The 21,958-nt window shown below is 33.6% G+C and overlaps 1 protein-coding gene across 1 annotated transcript; it reads left to right on the forward strand.

Moving 5' to 3' along the window:
* The first annotated feature begins 440 nt into the window (after window positions 1–440).
* LOC149945825 (ATP-binding cassette sub-family C member 1-like) lies at window positions 441–12,451 on the forward strand. The gene is made up of 5 exons (XM_090176732.1): window positions 441–512; window positions 6,498–6,697; window positions 7,529–7,655; window positions 11,098–11,423; window positions 12,319–12,451. Exons 1-5 carry the CDS (start codon window positions 441–443, stop codon window positions 12,449–12,451), a joined length of 858 nt encoding a protein of 285 aa, XP_090032858.1.
* Window positions 12,452–21,958: the final 9,507 nt, after the last annotated feature.

The following is a 21,958-nucleotide window of genomic DNA, read 5'->3' on the forward strand; positions in this document are numbered from 1 at the left end:
TGTAAACTGTTCAGAATTGACGAGTCACTCCGCGTCATACTATTTATATGGAAAAGTTCATTTAGGACTGCTTCGAGGTCCGCAGAGGTTAGGGAGACCGAAAGAGAAGGGCGACCAACGTTGGAGTTTGAGGGAGAGCCTATGGGGCTGCTTAGATCCTGGTTTTTCTTGTTCGCCTTCTTATTAACTTTATTGAGGCAGGAAGGACAAGTATATTTGCTCAGAGCTGCATCAGAACCGTCCCATAGTGCGTCGAATTCGCTCTCATTAAGATGGGGTAGACAGTAGCGATGTATGCGCTTTCTGCAATTCCCGCATGGCAATTTGCGTTGTTTGCCATAAAACTTTTTGTTGCAATGCAGACAACTGTCAGTAGACGGAGCCATGTTGAGATGGTGAAAAGATAGAGAAAGGAAAATGCTCCCGTACAATTTGTCCAAATGGTAAAATCAAAAGTCGCCGTCGCGTATCCAGTGCCACCTCCCACTACCGTCCAGAGTGGAGATATACGCGTATTAGACAAACCAAGATAGTCGCCGTCACGTAACCAGTATCACTTTTAAGAATTAAAAACGCGGACTTTTGAAATAAAAACACGGCAGCGCAAGAATTGAAAAATTCCGCGCGCTCGTGCGCTCGCGAAATAAAAAGAAACCGACTTTCAAAACCCGTCGGGCCTAAAAAAACGCCAAAACGGAAAACTAACAAACTTTAAAGTTGATGATACTTGCATAAAACACAATGAAACACGACGGAAAATGTCTTATCCGAAAGCACGTAATTGTCCTCTTTCGAAAGATATAAAATGCGGCACTGTACACAGGGAAAATCCAGGTAAAAGCGCGAAAAATCACGGAGCGGAAAGCGACGTGTATCCCGCGTTTGATGATATTACATTTTAATATTTAATAAAATATTTATAAATTATATTAATCTTATATTTAATTAAATATTTATAAATTATATTAATCTTATATTTTATAAAATATTTATAAATTATAATATTCTTATATTTAATTAAATATTAATAAAGGATTTTAATCGTATATATAATAAAATATAATAACAAATTTCGGACATTCATAAAGTTACACTACTCTCCCAACTAAATTCAAAATAACGTTATTTTAGCTTCTCCAACTTGTCCCTTTTTCAAGTCGTATTTTGTCAGTGAAAAAGACGTCTTTTTTTCGCGTCAACGCTATTTGTTCGTTTTCGGTGACGCTCTACAATTTTCTCATTGACAATTTTCTAATAGCACCTAGCGGTTAAAATTAAAATTTTCGAAAAACGTGAAAATATTTTTCGATTTAGATGCAATTTTCGTTGAAAGTGTCCCCCGGTACGTATAATGTACAGTACAAATTTCAATTTTCTAGAAAACAGTGTTTGGAAAAAAATCACTTTTTCGAGCAAAACAAACACCCTGTATAGTTTTCCGGTGAAACGGACAATATTTTGAAACATGCAAACCTTTCTCTACGTGATTTAACAAGGGAAATCAGCGACTTCAAGGGAACTAAATAAAAAAATTAAATTTAAAATTAAATGGAATGATTTATTTGGTAGATTAGACTATTTTTGGGTGGATTAACCTAGTAATTGGTAAATGCGACCAAATTAGGGAAAATGACAATATATTAGGGTGAATTCTAGAGGTCGGGGATGGTTTACTTTTATTCAATAGATAAAGCTCTCAAAATTATTCGTAAAACGTTTTGATCAAGTAATTTATATTTAGGTATTATCCTATTATTTTTTTGATAAATTTGTAAAATTAATCGGAAAAAAGACATTTTACGAATAATACATATTTTTTAATCATTTTCCGAAATATTAACCGGTAAATTTTTTTGTTTACATTTTTCCCCAAAAAAATCTATTTAATCATGGATAATGAGTAACCGTTACCGACCTCTAGTGAATTCGAGTGAATGTACAAAAATTAAAATTAAATTAATCCAATTTCATTGAGGTAAATTCTATTAAATTGAACTAAGTTAAATAAAACGGGTACAATTGATTAATTTCCGTTAATACAAAGAAATTAAGACAATGGCGAGTAAAATATGAGGAGATAAGTTAAGTTAAGTATATGCAAATTAATTTTTCTAAATTGGAAATAATAAGCATTCGAACTCACTCGCATCTCACTAACAAAATGCGTTGAACAATACGAAGATAAATTATATGATAAAATTTATAATATATATATGTATAAATATAAAATTTAATTGGAGACGTTTCGAGCCGAGGCCAGTTATCAAAACCTTAATTTAGGACTACTTACATAAATGTAAAAGCACGAGATTTTGAATTATGTCGCGAGAGACATCTGCGTCAAAAAGAGAACGTGAAATAAAGCAAAACAAATAAAAAATGAAAAAGAAGAATACAATTATGAATACATTAATAAGTATAATCATGAATGTATTCATTTCTACCATGAATATCAAACTATACCATTTGGGGCACAATGGGCGAATCAGGAGACAGGGGTTTGTTGTTGACTTGATTCGCAAAAGGTTTCCGGGGTTGCACAATTTATCCGGTGAAGAAAATGACTCGTGATTCTTAGAAAAATACGTGTAATTTTTTACAAAATTACTTGATAATCACATAATTAAAGGGTTCAAAATTCTTACCTTCGTTCAATTAATAAGATGTGTATTAAAATTTTAGAAACCAAATTTCGCGCTAAGCCTTGGCACTGTAAGCTTCTCCAATGTATACCTTTGTTTTGTTTTATTTCACGTTCCCTTTTTGACGCATATGTCTCACGCGACAGTATGTAAAATCGCGTGCTTTTAATTTTATATTAATAGTCATTAAACAAGGGATTGATATAGGGAATCGGCTCGAAACGTCTCCAATTACAAAACAAATATGATTATACCATGAAAGTGTCTCCAGTTTAAATTTTATATTTATATTATACCATGGTAACAAACAAGTTGAATATTTAACACGTGTTTTGTTTCGCTGAAACAAAATTAGGATTCAAACTTTTTATCAAATTAATTTATTCTGTTTCACTGGATAAGGAAATTTCAATAAATTCATCTATCTTATCATATAAATAAAAATTTGTTACCACGGTTAAATCTAATAATTAAATGAAGTCTTGAAATCAGTCGCGGTTTCTATACTTTATTTAATAATCATCTATATTAATTAAAATTTTTTCCAAATAACTTCAATTTACTTCACTCATTCATTGCCAAAATTTCAATTAAACATAAAAAATTCGATTAACTGTTTATTTGTGGATATTATTCGCTACAATTATACGATTTAATATGCAACAAATAAGTTCATATTCTGATAATTTTCAAATATGGATATAAAAGTAATGAACGGAAAGTTTCGTATCTGAACGCCGAGCCCTGCATTCGCTTAACCTGTTTTTTTTTTTAACTTTAAGCAGTTTTCTGAATTTTTTGTTTAAATTACTTAAACAGTAATTTTATACATTAAAGTCTACTCAATCCTTGAGTTGAAATCAAATCTGTGAGAAACACGTCGGGTTGTCTCATTGGTTCTTAGAATACAAAATGAAGCTTATTTTTGCGATTTGGAGTTGACGAAAAAAAAAATTGGAAAATATTTTATAATTTGGCTGTTTTACCATTTACATTTATTTTTTAATTAAAAAGGTTTCATCGTGGGATAGTCAATAAACACTTCTGTTCGATTGTTATTATGGTTGACGCTTATTTAAATTGATAAAATGGTCAAATAACTGTATAATAATTACTTCATCGTTGTCTCCCTAACCCCATTTTTCTACATTCATATATTTGGTATATTTTTCCAGTTTATATTTTTTAAACAAGGGCTACCAAAAGAAACCAAAGTAAACTTTTTCTAGTGAGATATGTGTGTAAAAAATTTGGTTTTCTTAACCAGCTTGATGGGTATCCTCTGAAAATATTTAAAAAATTAATAAGTCAGAAGTTCGTCAAAGAAGATTAACGGGTATTAAATTTGCTGATATCTCTAACTGGGAGAGCTAATTTTACCTAAACAAACCGACTGAAAAATCTGTTTAGGGTACTTGGTATCTTCCAAACCAAACTAAAATGAAGATAACGGTTTTTACTAATTTTCAAAAATATTTTATTGTTAATAAATTTCGCCGGACTCTCTCTTCGGAGTCCTAGGTCCAAGTGTCCTTATTCTGCCTTCCACCTTACCAGTACGGTTCGGTTTTTGCAGGTGGGCATTATAACAAATTTGGAAATACCCTTTTAACGGATTGGGGTTTTTCCAAGATTCTACAGAGGAAACGAGCCAACCTGTCAATCTAACTTTATTGTAGTAGCCAGCCCGGCTCCTCTATTTCCGTTCGCTAAATTTGTCTTTTTTATTTCGTTCCCAGAAGTAAATGAATTCCCAAAAGTTATTTTACATATATACACTTGGTTTTCTTGAAATATTTTTCAACAGCAGACTTTTTAAATTTCAGAAGGAATCTAGAAAAAAATAATTTTGTTAGCTAAGTCCAAACCAAGGAAAGGACGGTTTGGAACTCGAGCTCGTGCAACCCCTGTTGTTAAACGATTAGGTGTTTCTATATAACACGGGAGGTCACGTGACAATGTTTCGTCACTTAGCTGTAGCTCTGGAAAGTAGAGAAAACGCGCTGCGGTCGTGAGACGCTTTTTAATCTGAAATCCGCGTGCGAGTATTGCACTTAAATAAGAAGCGCTCGTGTCGCGAATAGAAACATTTTATACTTCAATTTCAGAAGGACAATTCTTGATAATTTAAATCCGAAAAACAAAACTTTACGCGCCACAACATGGAAGCCACATGGACTAGCTTTATGTTCATTCCCCCTTTTTCTCATCGCCGTTTGACCCTAGTTTTCCGTAAGCTCTTAACTCTACCGCCAGAGCGCACATTTAACAATCGCCTGAAGCAAATATTCGGGAACGGAGTGTCCATGTGCTAATTAGTCCATCGGCTAGGTAAGTTCATTTTGAAAAGGGATGCTAGAGTCACCAAATAGCGCGGCAAATTTAAACTTCTCCTGTTATTTTTCCATGGTTTGTTTATGATATTATTTATTTTCATTTTGAAGACGTGGTAGTCAATGGCTCAGTGGTAAACAATTTAACTGCTAAGAATATGGCCCGTGTTCAATTCCTGGTCACGACGGTGTTTTAAATTAAATCAATTAATTTTATTTAATCTATAAATAATAGAAATCTTTCAGGATAGATTGACTTTTATAAACTTATTAACGTAAATTTATTTCAGAATAAATTAACGTTAATAAGTTGAAAAATACGTAAAGGAAGACGGACTTTCACCAAAGTTGTTTCACTAAATGTCGTTGTACTATAATATGGGTCGGTGGTTCATGGTAGAGTACAAACTTGTGAAGCAGGAGGGCGGAGTTTAAATCTGGGTCACCGTGTTGGTGTTTTTTTTTCAATAGACAAGTGGAAACATGTAAAAGCCTAGCTATGAAATAATTTAAATCGAACATGAAATAACAATATAAAACTATTTTAACTATTAATATACGCGTTAGCTTATGCTGAATTTCTAATTTTCAATTGATTTTAGTATGAGCCGGCGGTTCTGTGGTAGAATACTCAGCGGCCAAACAGGGGGGGCCCAGTTTCCAAAGCTACCCGACGCTTTCGCAAATTGATAATAGGACGTATACCGTGAACATTTGGGCGAATGTTTCCAAATTTCGAGAAACTGCGAACGCAGTGATTACACTTTGCCACGAGACTGAGAAAGCGTTCGCGGCCCAGACAGACAGAGATACATGGACACCCCGACTGGCATGGTCATTGAAGTGGGAATTGGTCCACCCATTGCTGCACCTCCTGCTGGGTTGAGTGGCTTGCGTCAAAGGTGCGACCATCAGTAGTAGGGTTCTGCTACCCATGCTGGATTTGTCACCTGTCCGTGCTAGGTGGACGCTAGCGTAGGGTGGTATGGTTTCTGTTACTAGGTACACCAGGCTATAACTTCTGACACACTGACACGGTCATTTTAAAACTCCTCCTAGGGAATAGTTCCATCGGAGGGATAAAAAGGGAGCAAAAAATTGCTAAACATTAACACATTTGAAGTAATAATAAGAATTTTGAAATAGTCGGACCAATAGGAATAGATGATATTTATGCTGTATAGCATCACGTGTACAAAATTAAATTTAGGGTGAAAGTTCTATCGTCTATACATTTCAAAGAGTAAAATTTTCAAAAACATTACAAAAGGCCATGCAGCGCGTTTAAATATTTGGGTGTTTCCACCGCCTTCCCGTACACCTTGGATTATGGAATTTAAGGTCACTAGATGACTTCGCCTCGGGTTGTGCCTTAGGCTTTAGCCTAGCTTATTATTATTTTATTCTTGATACATCGTAGAATTATAACGAATATAAATCATCTGAAACTTATCAAAAGCATTCTTATTTCAAAATATATTTTATTGTAAAACTAAAATTCAAGGAAACAAAATACTTATAGGTGTATTACTCGAAAGCTAATCGACAGTTGAAGAACCTATTCGTCAACTCAAATTTTCCTCTGTTCACTCATTTTTCTGATACTTTGGCCGGTGCTAGCGTCATTAGATCTCTGAAAGCGGCCGACATATTCACCAAGAAAGCATTTTCACTCATTGAAGATAACGAAGCTAAATACATTTCATGGGCCATGAGCGTGAGGTTAGAAACTTTCATATATTTAACTTAAACAAAGTGCAATCACGTGTTGTGTACAATTCATATTTTACTTTAAATATCTTTACAATTTTTTTTATTACGAACGTTTTTGGTGCTTTGAGTAATTTTAATATTATTTTTTGTTCTTTAATTCGGACAACAGTAGAGTAAAGTATATTATTTAAATTGATGTCGTGTTTGCGCAATGCCCAGCTAGTTAAAGTTCTTGCGGTTCAATTTCTGTTGTTAAGATACCAATAATATTTATATTTATCTCTACGCTTATACTCAACAAGGAAACACAAATAGGAAATGGTTTTCAAGACAGTATATCCAGGTTGATATTAGATAGATGTCATGGTTTTGAAATCTGGTACATTTCAAAACACTGATATCATTATTTTTAGGCGATAAGGCGTGGACGTACTACTGATCTTCTTAATAAATGTTTCCTCGCTATAAATAAATGTATCACTAGAATTTTTCTAAACTCCTCAAAGATATTTCGTATTTAAATAAAAATCCGTTACTTTTAATGATTGAAAAAATCCGGACTTTTTATATTTCTAATTACACTAATTGGATATAAAGCCTAATTTATCCATCTCTTGGCCTTTATTTTGCAATTTCATTGTTATAAGTAATTAATCTTTCAAACCAAACGTATAAAAAGGGCCGGAATATTGACTATGATCCGGCAGCCCTCTTGTAGGAGAGTAGATCGTACACAATAAATCAACGTCTACATTCCACAAATATCGCACAAACGTTTTAGAGATAATGATTTATTTGTCTAATAACAACTCCGAAACTACAAACACTTTTTTTTTTCAGATGGATGTCCTTCCGGGTAAATTTGTTACTAAGTGTGCTGTTACTCATTGCTTCTCTATGGGCAATACTGTCAAAAGAATTAATCTCACCTGGAATTGTTGGATATATTTTTAACAACATGAACACGGTTTGTGTTATTTAATACATTTATACCTAATTTCATCATCACCGCATTAAAATGATTTCAGTTCATTTTTCTCCTGGCTCCTTTATAAAATTTATTACACTAATTAAAAGGAAAAGTTTTGAATACCATTATGAACATGACCACATATAAAATGCCTTAGTACATGAAATATATTTTTGGACTTCACTCGAGCTTACTATAGTAAAAGGATTTTTCAGTGGAACCTATTACACCTATGCAGGAAAATCTTTAGTTCAGATATACCAATTACATATCTCTTCTTTACTTGAGAAATAAAAAATGTAAATTAAGAAATATGAAAAAATGATTTTTAATCCTAGCAATATTTTCCAAAGTGATATTTATGAAAAATAAGTTTGAATGTCTGAGCTTTATGTATAATATTTCTGACGATGGCAAAAATTTCCTGACTTTTTCTAGATACTTAAACATTTTGTAATTTACCATATATTTTTGGACAAACTTTTTTCGCTCCCCAAAATTGGGAACTAAATTGCAGGGATTGTGTTTACTTGGAGAAGTTTTCAAACCCGAAATTTCTAATCATAATTTTTGGCTTATTATCGAAATAACAAAAAATTATTTTTTACGCGCGCGCTTCGAAACGACGTTTATATGCGCGAGGAACCATCGGTTTCATATAATTTTCTACTACGTATCCTTGTGTATGCCTATTACAATTACTAATGCGTAAGGTTTTTACTGGTTGTTAAATCAACCTTCTTTTAATGCCAGATGTAAAGAAATATATTACTGACAATAAGATAATGATACACATCGCATTTTCTGACATTACGGGTGCCGAAAATTATTTTAAAAGTCAGGAAATTCGGCAAAAACCTCGATTTCCAGCATTTGGACTTCATTTTATAATAATTCAAAGACCACTTAACCGATTTTGATGAAATTTTCTGTACTTGCTATAAAATGTTTGCGCCTTCTTATAAATTATGCATTATAAATAGCTAAAATTTCGTGCAACAAACACTTTCAGTTACCGCAATGAATGAATGAGTTTATTCAGTTTTGCGTACATTACGCGCCCTTTTAGAACAGGGCGGCTCCAGTCGCTACACTTAGGGGAGCACAACTGAACCAAAAAAAACAATAAAAGGACATAATACAAATATTTACAACAAAAAGTATTTAAAAGAAGTAACGGGGGGGGGGGAGTGGGTAAGAAAGTAAAAACTTGGGTGAAGTTTTGGTGTTTCTTAGGAAATTTTGTACTTGGGGTTAGGTGGGTACTTCAGGTACCCGAGAAAGCCCGTTATTTTATTATCAGCCATTGTTTTTAAAATTGTCTGAGCCAGGGAAATGTGAAGTAAATCAATATTTAAAAAAATAATAATTAAGGTGGTCCTTATTTTAATTATTTCTTAAATGTTGAAGTCATACCGTCTTAATTTGTTCCAATGTATGAAAACATTATTCATAAGAAAATTGGGATAAATTGACCAAATTTTCGAGGTAGCATTAGAAACAAGGTCATCTAAAGTGTTTTATATTTTGCGAGTTAGTTAAAAAGGAAAGTAATAATCAGCTAGGCTAATACCCAAAGCACCACCCTAGGCCCCGGTCATCTAATTTATAAATTTATCTGAATTCCAACAGCTTCGTTTTTATACATTGAAATCATTAAAATAAATAAATAAAACCACGTTAATTAAATTACACGATAATAGTTAAATTTAACGATTATAATTAAATATCACAATTAAAATTATCAGTTTTTGCTGCGCCATTGGTCGTTTTTCGCGAGTTTGATATCGATCATCCAGTAATGACTATTAATGTTAACTGCCGTTATTCTTTTTGTAATCCTTCATCATTCAATTTTGAAACTTTTGCAGATTTTACCTTTAGTATGGGTTTTAATATATAACGGAACATTAGTTGAGGCTTCTTTTGTGAGTCTGGAGAGGATATTTGAATATTTCAAATTGAAACATGAAGTAAGATTAATTTATATCGACACAATTTTATTTTTGTAAAATTATAATACAAGGTTATTAAGTGATATTGTGCTCCTATACTAAAACAAATATTCCTTTATATGATTTTGAATTGTAAAAACGTGGTCATCGTCTACAATAAATTAATAGACTTTCATCCAGATAAAGGGCAGTGCAGCTTAACCTTAATCAGCATAATTTGTATCTCAAATTAAAAGGTACAACATTGCTCATCTTTGGATAAAGTAACCGAACTCTTGAACAGTGGTCAAAATATTTAAGCAATAAGCACTTCATTTCTGTTTATATTTAAAGCGAAAATGATTTAGGGTATTGTATTTAGAATTGCTTTTACATTTAGGTTTAGCTTTATTAAGAACAATTTAAAGGTCTGGGAAAAATTTCGTACTAGTAAATAAAATAAATCTAAAATTTTTATGATTTTTCACTATACATATACGATGAATGATTAAAATTTGCCCGATTTTGATGTTAGAAGGTTAAGAAGGTTTAGTCATCAAAAAAGAATTAATCTTGTGCACAAGCGTCAAAATGTTTATTAATTCCTTTACCCTTTCATGAATGTTTTATTCCCAAACAAACAGTTTGGAATAAACCAGAAGTGCATCTCACAAAGCAATGGCCGGAGAAAGGTCAAATTATATTTCGGAAATATTCAACTCGTTACCGTGAAGGATTAGACGTTGTTTTAAATGACATATCATTCGTTGTAAACCCAATGGAAAAAGTAAGGAATTAGTTAGTTTTCAAAATATAATTTAGAATTGAGAATAGTGATGGAAGTCGTAAAGGTTTCTGCAGAAAATTACCGAGGCCTTAAATTTCCGGAAATTTTTTTTTTTTAGAAAAAAAATTTCAATCCATAATTAGACTAAAATTGTTTGAAAATTTAAACAAAGCGGAATTTTCGTCTTATTTTTCAAATCTAAAAGTAAAACTAAACCGCTAGACTAGCTTTCAACTGATTATGAATGTAACACTATTAATGTTTAGTAGTATGGTTACTGTTATTTGACATTTTATATCGATGAAAAGTTTAAAAAATGAAAAGCCCTTAAAATATGTATAAATTTTTTATTTTTCCGATTTGCGGAAACTTTTCTGGAAATTTTTCAGCATTTTATTTTTCCAGAAAATTAACAACACTAATTTAGATTCATAGTCTACAGAACCACTGAAAGCCTGAAATGTTGGAATTGTTTGTTGAAACAAACACTTTATATTTTCCGTCAACCTAAAACATTAAAAAATAACTGTCTTCGGCCTTTTTTAAAATAGTTGCTAATTACCACCAAACTCAACTTTAAATAAAAATTCATAGTTAACCCAAAGTAATTTTGAAATATAAATACAATTTTTTACTTTGTTTTGGCCTTTGTTATAAAAATACAAAGATTTTAAGCATTTTCAAGATAGTCAAAGTAATTTATATTTCAATTAAAAAGGTTGGGGTGGTAGGAAGAACCGGTGCTGGAAAATCTTCTTTGGCACTGGCTCTGTTTCGGATGATTGAGCCAGCAAACGGAGAAATCATTATCGACGGACAAGACATCAGCAAACTGGGTCTACACGATCTGAGATCCAGAATAACCATCATTCCACAGGATCCAGTTCTCTACTCCGGGTCCCTTAGATTCAACTTGGACCCTTTCAACTTAAAAAGTGACGACGAACTCTGGACAGCTCTTGAATTAGCTCATTTAAAAACTCTCGTGAAGACGTACGGTAGTGGGTTAAATCACGAAATGGTGGAAGGTGGACAGAATTTAAGGTCAGATTTTATTAGAATTTATAAATTGTGCGAACACCAATTTTGATACGGATCGGCAGTTTTGGAATCCTTTATAAAAGGATATTTCGGCGTTTTAACTCATTCAGCGAAATTTCACCAGTTCTTACCAGAAATCTCTTCGACCAGATTTATTTGCTTTATTTCCGCGTGGACAACAAATTCAACTCCTCATCTTTAGCCGCATTCTATTTGTTTGTAATCTTTAAACGCTTATAAAATTCTTCAAGGCAGCGACGGTCAATCTATAAACTTAAGAACCCGGCAGTCCTGGGCTTCATACTAACTGAAATTCACTTGAAGTTTTACCTTTTAAAAATCAATTTTCTTAAAAAGTGCCTGAGCCTGCAACCATTAAATTAAATTTATCTATTTAATTCTTTTAATACAATCACAATGTACAGGATATGAAAAGTTGGTATTTTCGAACTTAATATGAGGAGTACAGAGTTTTTACCCAACACTCTCCAATGACGAGCCGCGGCACGAAACGTCTTAACAATTTTTAAATAATAATACTAGTTAATTTTATCCTTAGCTCACGGGTTTGTTCTTCGTAAATATATTTATATTTCCTACACATCAATTTATTTAATCTAACTTTTAAGAAATTTATAAAAAACAGAATATTGCTCTAGTGGCTTAGATAATGTGGTTATGCCTAAAAACATCTATAGTCCATGATGATTCAAAGTTAATTTAAACTTTCTATTAAAAAATGGTGATGAACACTTTTGTCTCTCATTTAATGAAATCGTTTGCCACATGATGCGTTACGTCATGAAATAATAATTACTTGTAAGATTGATGGTTCAAGCTATATTGGTAACAAAGAAATAATAAACATTAAAAGGGATACCTTTTTTAATTTATTTAGTGTTGGCCAGCGCCAACTGGTGTGTTTGGCAAGAGCGCTTATAAGAAAGACGAAGATTTTGGTGATGGATGAAGCGACAGCTTATGTGGATATGGAAACGGACGATCTCATTCAAGCCACAATACGGGACTAATTTAAGTCTTGCACAATAATCACCATTACGCATAGAATTAAAACTATCATGGACTACGATAGGTAAAAATACACGCAATCGAATTATTAATATGTTCTTCGAATATCCTGAGAACAAATACCAACGCTTCATTGCTAGAGATACACTCTTAAAAATTTCGAAGTCATATAACCGCGCGGCACCTTGAATCAGCATAAGAGATTTTACAGCTAAGAATGAACAGGGATAACAAGCGAGCCATTTTATAACAAAAAGTTCCCTCTCAGCCTATAAGAGGAAATTAAATTTATCAAACCAACGCGATACGGCTCCATGATTAAAAACAAACTCAGCTTGTGGGGATATTTTTGGCTATTTCGGTCAAGCCCGTAATATTACCTCTCCTCGGAGGGGTTTAAGTTCATTTATAAAGACGCTAAAGTAAACTGTATTAACTATTATGCTTACGATGAGTGTCTTATTTGCAGTACAGCTAAGGAGTTATCGTTGGTTTGGTGGTAGAGTGTTCAACTGCCTAACTGAACGGTCCAGGTTCAAAACCTGGGTGGCGCCATGGAACCAACTAACGCTAGGGACGGTTCACAGAAATTCATTTACGGCGGCTCTCCTGAAGAGCGTTCTTTAACAACCCCGCCCACGTTTTTACCCCCCCCCCCCCCCGAACAAAATTTGGTGATTCAATCCGGAAACCATTAGGATCTTCACGCCACCCATCGGTAGTTTTAGAAACTAAAATACCGATTTTCGTGAATTTGAGCGCCAAAAGTTCGTCTGCTAATGCGCTTTTTTAGTAGAAGTTACCTGTACCTAATTATCCTTAACTAAATGAGAAAATATGGTAAGACCCAAGATATGCGTGTATAGTGGTTGTCGAAGCGACAATCGGCAAAGTCATAAAGAGTACATGAAAAATGTAGACTTCATTGCTTTTCCTAAGCCGAAACGTAGCAATGATAAATGTAAACAATGGATTGAATGGTTGGGTAGGAAAGACTACCCAATTGAAAGGGTAAACAAGAACACTTATTTATGCACAAAACACTTTGTGGGTGGTCGTGGGCCGACTGTTCAACATCCAAACCCAATTCATAGTTCCAAAGTAAGTGCAATAGTTTAATTTGTTACTTTTATAACTCTTATTCACTGTATTGTACATATTTCAGGAGTACGTTTCTATTCTAAGACCAATTGTGCATTCTGATGCTCAATTATTAGATGAAACGCAGATTCAAGCTCCAATAACAGTAATCATAAATTCGTCTACACTCTACAGACAAGGTTCCTCTACGCATGCACTACACAACCAAAATTTGCACACTGAAGCTCTCAGTCATACTCAAGCTTCAGTATCAACCGTGATGAATCCAGTTGTATCTATTAACGCCCATATATTGGATCATGATTACGCCATGGTTTTAGCTTCAGATGTAGAAATGATGGCTACTCAAACTATAGATAACGTTTCTCAAGTTAGCATCCAGTCATTACATTCTATCGAACAGCAAGATAACAGAGTACATGTAGCTCAGAAACTTGACGGTATCTTTAGCTTGTGCCCTTCGCCCTGGTCCATAACATTTTTTGAAAGCTATTTAAAAGTTCGGAAAATAAATGAAAAAGTTGGATCTGTGCTCATAATTGTAATTATCGATAATTCCTTTAATGCAAGCTTCGAAGTATTTGGGAAAATTGTCACTGAGAACTCCATTTTGTCAAAATTACCCAAGCATATTTATGATCAAGATTCTCTAATTGAATTTTTGAAAAACATAGAAGACAATTTTCAAATTTGCAAAGGTAATCCTGAGAAAGATTACGTCGATCTATTTGTAAACCATCAGATGAAGACTGGGTTTCAAGATTCATTATCAAATTCAGCACATAGTGATAGGTGTTGTTTGTTAATTCCTACAAGTGTTATAAAACTACGCTGTTTTTATTGTATTAAGCAAAGAGCCAGTTTCCGTACTATACTGTGCATTGAAAGAAAAAATCTGCTGCTAACACATCCCATTTCAAAAACTTAAGCAAATCTACATTAATACATAGCCTCCGAGACAGCAAGAAAAAGGAATCCATACTGAAAACTAAAGTCAAACGTTTAGAAAGGAGACTGCATAAACTAATTCAGGCAGAAGGAAAAGGTCTTGGTGATGATGATACTGAGGCTATGATGACCATCTTGGAAAAGAAGGTGAAATCAAATGTAGAAAATAAAATAGGAGATTTTCCCGCACTATTTTTAAAAACACAGTTGAAGATGTTAAAAACCAATCATTCACACAGAAGGATATGGCACCCAACTGTTGTACAATGGTGCTTGTATATGCACGGAAAGTCAGGGGCTTTTTATGATGTTCTACAAAAATCCAACATATTACAACTGCCTTAAAAATCAACTCTCAAAAGGCATTCAGAAAACATTGGGACAGCACCAGGATTCCATGGAAGCCAATTTGTAAAAATGCAGGAAGAATTTGAAAAAAATGCAAAATATACCCAATCACCCATGAATCCAGAATTGTTTTTGTTGGTTTTAGACGAAATCAAAATAGAAGAAGATTTAGTGTATAGAGTGGAATCAGGGAATGTTATTGGCTACACACGACTAAATAACTATCTCGAAAAGATAGAACAAATTAAAAATCACACGTACAAACAAAAACCTATCGCTACCCATGTACTACAATTCATGATTAGAGGTCTTTCAACAGGTTTAAATATTCATTTGCACACTTTGGGACTAAATCGCTTACGACCGAAACACTAGATATGCTAATTTCAGAAGCCATTTCCAAACTTGAAGCCTGTGGGTTCAAAATTCTTGCTGTAGTGGGAGACGGTGCCACTTCCAACAGAAAGTGTTTTAAAATGAATACAGGAGAAAATGGTTACAAAAAATTTAATCCTTACAGCACAGATGGTACCCCCTTATATTTTTTATTTGATGTTCCACACTTAATAAAAACAGTTCGGAACTGTCTAGCCAACAGTACGGAAGGTTGTAGATATAGACTCATGCAAATAAATGGAGAGAAGTTGACATGGAACACTATAAGGGCGGTGTACAAGAGAGACCTAGATAGGTCAACTAATTTGCGCAAATTACACAAATTGTCTTCGGAACACATCAACTTAGAGAATAGGATGAAGGTAAAGCTAGCGACTCAAGTTTTAAGTCAGTCGGTGGCTAATGCAATACAAGTTAAATTCCCAGGAGAATATACGGAAACAATTCGCTTCATAGAAACCTTTAACAAATGGTTTGATATTTTGAATGTTGGCCATCTGTTGAAGGGTTACCATTCGTGTAATCCAAATCTGAATCCGTTCCGAGACATAAAAGACCCGAGAATAGTTTGGTTGAAAGACGTTTTTTTTGCCCTATCTTGATGAATGGGAAACCTACGTTGAATCCCTACCCGAAAATAAAGCAACTAAGAAAAAAATGCTTCTGACTCAAGAAACCCCATCAGGGCTACGCCAAACAAGTGAGATACAAATTCTATTTATATTACATAGGGAAAGTGACTAAAATATTTTATTTTTTAATTAGCTAAATGTGTTTTGGAAATAATTCCATTTTTGCTTGGGAAAGGAGCCAGTTTCTTTTTAACATCTCACTTAAATCAAGATCCTCTAAAAACAGCTGTTCAGCAAGATGCGCCAATCGTGGAAGGCGGGATCAAGCCCCAGTTTTTACCAATTTTCGAGAAGTTCCCAAACGTTGAGAACGTTACAAGAAGGGAAATTAATTTTAAAATCTATGGAAGGGTGTAATACTCAAGAAAGTGAAGATTTTCCTCATATGTAATTCATTTTAATTTTGTTAATATATCGACATACGCTTCTATTCAATGATTTTTTTGATTTAGGAACATTAAACAACAAATTTGTGTTTTTCATAGATTTCAAGTTTGATTTCTTCTTTGGCCTCTGTTTTCATTTTGGCTTGTTGCTTCTCTTTGGTGCGTGCTTTGGTATCCAAGCTCTTAATTCTAACTTCAGTCTTGCGTGTATTTTTGAACCTGTTAGTGTGTCCATTTCCAATGGTATTGATAAAAGTGCTGGCGATGAGGTTGAAAATCCCTTGGGCCTCATTAGCTGTCACTCCTGCTTTTTCACATATTCTTTCCTATTTTGATTTGAAGCATTCATCCTCTTTTATAGCTGCCAGTGCCAAATGTTTTTTATCTTCAATGTATCTTTCATTGTAAATTTTTTCAACCACTCTGTTTATGTCTTTAAACATTTTAAAAGCTTCTTCTGTAGAGTATTTAAGGTTTTTTCTATTCTGCCTATCTACCCAATCCCTCTATTCATTATGAACATTTTCAACATTTTTTTCCAACATAATATTTCCAATTGTTCTACCCAGTTTAACTTTTTTTGTCTAACACTTTCTTTTTTTTACTAATTTGTTAATAATTGAACCCACCACAAAGTATAAAGCAGCATCACTGCCTTTGGCAGATTCGGTGTTCCCAACATTAACAGCAATATCACGTGTTTATTCACTAGTTAGTTTTCCAGACTGGTAGATAAAATCCATAAAATTTGAAAAAGCAGCATCTTTTTCTCCGAAGGAAAGATCACTATCTAACTAAAATATAAATGAATAGTTAAATAAAGTTCAACATAAAACCTCTTAATATAAAATACTAACCTCTTCACAATCCAAGTATAACCTGGGTCTTTCTTCCATGGCGTGCAATATTTTGAACCTGTTGTAAGTTCCGACAATATTTGTTTTTGTAAACAAATTACAAAAGAATGTTTTAACATTTCCATAAAACAAGGAATCAATTTGGCCTATATTCAGTACCCAATTCAAAGCCATTTTTTTCTTGTTGTTGTCGGCATTCCATCACAAAACATTTGTAATTCTTCTTTGGCAGTGTTCCAAATTTGTTTAAAGATTTCATTAAACTCCGATTCAGAGAACAGACATACAATTTCCATGACTTTTTTCTTTCTTGGTTGAGAAAATCTGGATCCCTTTTCACTATAAAATATAAATAGTACTTCAGTTAAAACCAATTGCAGTGAGCGCCATGAATTAATATGTATGCATACATTTGTGTTGATGTTAACGGTTCAGCATTGTCGCAATTCGTAATTTCGGTCAGAGCATTACATTCACCTAAATTGGCAAACCTCACAAAATCTCCATCACTGTCATCTGTTAAATAATATCATGCTTAATTTAACTACACAAACTTTCCAAGTCATAAACATGTGTAGTATTTCCAAAACAAACGCACCTGATAAACTATTATTGTCATCAAAGGGTGGCCTTTTTTTCGATTTCTCGTTTATAGGAATTCCTATCATTTCATATGCATTTGAACTAAACATTATCACAGATTACACGGTTAATTAACTACCGTCGTAATTATCACAGCTTAAACGGTTAATTAACTACCGTCCTAATCATAACAGCTTTAACGCACTAGGAATCTACAAATTTTAAGCCTTGTTTATAACCCGCGTAGCAGACCGCAATTTTCCTCAAAAGATTTTTTCCCCTCCGATTGTCGTCCCTCCCTTTCAACACAAAATGAATCGCCTATCCGGAGTTGCGCGTAATTCTCGCTAGGCGCGTTGTCAAAATAAAATTTTCAGGTTTTCTTATTTGTGACCCGTCCCTAGCGTTAGTTGGTTCCATGGTGGCGCATTTGTTTTTAATCAATAGAGAAATCGCTAAATTAGAATTTCTTCGACGCAATAATTTAAATCTTACACGAAATCTTGTTCTATATCAATTAAACCAAAATTTCATATTCTATTAAAACGCTTCCGATAAAGCTGAAGGTCTAATATTCGATGAAGCGTAATGAGTGTCGGTGGTTCTGTGGTAGAACGTCCGACTGTCAAGCAGGCGGTCTCGGGTTCGAAACCCGCCCGATGCGATCGCAAATTGATACTAAGACGAATACCGTGAACAATTGGTGGAAACCCTGCCATTGGACGTTGAGAGGTTGCCATAACACTCAGCATTCGGTCCATCCAAAAGTCAATAAGAAGGAGTTGGAAAAAACACACGGTAGGTGTTAACGAAAAAGAACCAAGCAACCAAACTCAACGCAATCACAGATTTCTCCGTTAACGCTTACCGTCACACGGTGGTTTGGCCAACCTTTAAACTGCCAAACGGTTATTCGACTGCGTACGCAGTGAGCCTAGAAACTGCGTACGCAGTGATTACACTTTGCCCCGAAAATGCGAACGCGTTCGCAGGCCTGACAGACAGACCCACAGACAGACAGTCGGACAGACACGGTGGTTGTATAACCCCTCCTAGGGTACAAATTCCCCTCGGGGAGGTAAAAACTAACTTAGCTTGTACAGATATTTTTGACTATTTCGTCGGGAAAATAAATGGATCATATCACCAAATAAACGTGATCAATACTCCTGCATGATTAAAAACAAACTTAGCTTGTGGGGATATTTAGGATTATTTCGCCTGGAAAATAAAATTATCATATCACCAAACCAACGCGATACGCTTGCATTATTAAAAACAAACTTAGCTTGTGGGTATATTTTTCGCAATTTCGCCCGGAAATAACCATAATAAAACCACTAACAACCGATATTATAACCTTGAGCTGCTTGAGTTGTTGTTTATTTACAGAGGATACTGTAGAAACGCCTAAGGTTTATGTATTGCCAAGTTCATGACCACAGCGTACCGTAACTAGTAAAATAATATTCATCAAATTAGTAACAAAGCAAGGCATCAACCTAGGCCGAACTAATCTAGCAATGTTTTATGCAGTTATCGCAGTTGGCCGTGTTAACTTAATGCTGATATGGGTTCGTGGAATTCACCCCGTGGTCTAGCGGCTTCAGTCAAAGCATGGCCCTTGCCTAAAGTTTCTGGTGATGGCGATACTGATATATCATATCAGTATTCTCTGGTGGTTTGAGGAACCCTCTTCGTAATATTATTATGTATTTCCAAAACCTGCCGCTTACCCGCATTTCGTGAGAGGGCGAAAGCCTTTTCACAGGGCCACGCGCTTTCAGTATTTACACAATTTGCCAACACAAACACATTTTCTAGAGGATTTTATAGACATTCTTTTAAAAATAAATTACCACCTTGAGAAATGAAACTATAAGGCAGGAGATTTCTGACTCCAAGTATAACCAATCACTATTCAAGTTGCGTCATCTGGCTTAGTGCTGGGTCATTCCATGTGAAATCGAGACGTTGGACAGATTTTTACATGCATTTTTTGAATGAATGTAGGCTTGAAATAATGACAATTCCCAAAATTTAAGCCCTCTAGCTAAGAAATATCTGTCAATTTAACAGTTAAAAATTCGTTTTATTAAGAGTTAAAATTTAATATTTGAACTAACTGCCATTTTCTTTTGGAAAATATTCCGTTTTTACTTTCTGTTGGAGGTAGTGTTGCGCCAAAAACAATTTCTCTCAAAAACCGAAAAAAAAATAGGTTCTCTGTTTAAAAAGGGTTAAGTAAAGACGAAAGGTTTAACCAGTGAACTCGACCTTTAAGACATTTTTATGTACTCCATTTATATTTTTAACTTTGAATTAAATATGAATTTATTTTCAGGGTGTTGATTCTCTCTAAAGGAAAAATCGCAGAATTTGGAGCTCCTCTTGAGCTTAAAAGAGATAGGAAGTCGTGGTTTTCTGAACTATCTAACTATGCCGAACTTCAAAGAAATAGCAAAATGGGAAAATCTATAAAACTGAGTTAATGTTTCAGATGTTGTTATTTTTCTTAATAAAACAAAGAATTGAAACATCTATAAAATTAAAACAAATAATTAAAACATCTATAAAATTAAAACAAATAATTGAATTCAGACTGAATGACGAGCCACGGCCTGAAAGTCTCGTATTTTATAGATTAAAAATAATTTTACTTATATTATTTTTTGTCTCTCATTCACGGTATTTCTTCGTAAATAGTCTTAATTTTTGTCCTATATTTTAACCGTGAATATAAATTAGTATGGACCTTTACAAATACTTGAAACATCTATAAAATTAAAACAAATAATTGAAACATCTATAAAATTAAAACAAATAATTGAAACATCTATAAAATATTTCTTGAAATATATGTTATCTTAAGAATCAATTTTAAATATCAGCTTACTCTTTTTCCATTCATCCAAGATACCTCTTAAAGTATTCTTAACAACTGCCTTATATTCTGACTGAAAATATTTCTTTTGAATATCATATAGGATGCTTATATATGCATTTCTTAATCCAATTAAAATGATAAGTGGGGCATATTTTGTTCTAAATATTATAGAATATGGTTTTCAAAAATACGAAAAGCTATGAGATATATTCCTTTGAATATAAGCTCGTTTTGGGTGAGATATGAAAAACATTTGAAATTCTTAAGGAAGATTTTATTAGTACTGATTTTTAACTAAGTTTTTGAAAAGCAATGAGCGTTCTTAGATCAAACAGTATTAGAAGCGAAGGGGGAATAACTTGCTGAAAATGTCTTCGCCAGATTACATATTTCAAGATATTATTTAAAACAACTACAGATTACAAAAATTATGCGCGATTAATTATTTCGAGTAATCCAAATAATATTATTGGAGATTATTATGAGATAACTCGAGATTACGCGAGATTCATTATGATATCTGATATTACGTTTCTTTTTGTTGTCACGTACCAATTTTACCCCCAAAATTTAAATTTCCTTCGAAATATTGATTTTTCAAGGCAGAATTGGTTCCACCGAAAGGCAGCGGAATTACGGAAATTACGGATATTACTTGGGATTATCTTGGAATTACGGATAGTACTTGGGATTATCTTGGAATTAAGGGTATTACTTGGGATTATCTTGGAATTACGGATATAACTTGAGATTACACAAATTACCTGGGATTAATATTTCCTTCTGGGATTATCTACCATGTTTTCACTAGATTACTCGAGTTATTTCCCATTCGATTAGAAGTTTCGTAATTTTTTGGTATCCAACTTGGAGAGATCGACGTTTAAAATAGCAGTAGCACGAAATTTTTCAGAATGTTGAAACCGCACAATTATGCCTCATATGTTTCAACTACAAAATGAACAAAGTACTCTTAAATAGTAATCTAGTCCATTGTTTGTTCAGTTGTTAATGCGCCAAGTTTCTGGACTAATGTTGGCGGGCTCCAATAGTACGATGCCTTCAGCAAAATATATTAAAATCAACCGTTTCAATGAATTATTTATTATTCTATGGTTGTATGGAAATTGTAATTGCTTTATTTGGAGTCTCTGTACGTAGCCTTAAGAACGTTTTATAAATTAATTATGTTTTTAAAAAAACATTTACTTCTTAAGTGATACAGATTCTGTAAAAACCGTCAATAATTATTTAGCTACTGCTGCGGGAAGCTTCGAGTTCTGTTGAACTTCTTCTTTTGAATCTTGAATACTCTGGTAAATTGGTCAACATTAATAAAATTATTTATATTTACCATGCATTTATTGGACAT

This window comes from Leiobunum rupestre, chromosome 5, assembly GCF_980474605.1.
Source record: "Leiobunum rupestre chromosome 5, qqLeiRupe1.1.hap1, whole genome shotgun sequence".
Lineage (NCBI taxonomy): Eukaryota > Metazoa > Arthropoda > Arachnida > Opiliones > Sclerosomatidae > Leiobunum > Leiobunum rupestre.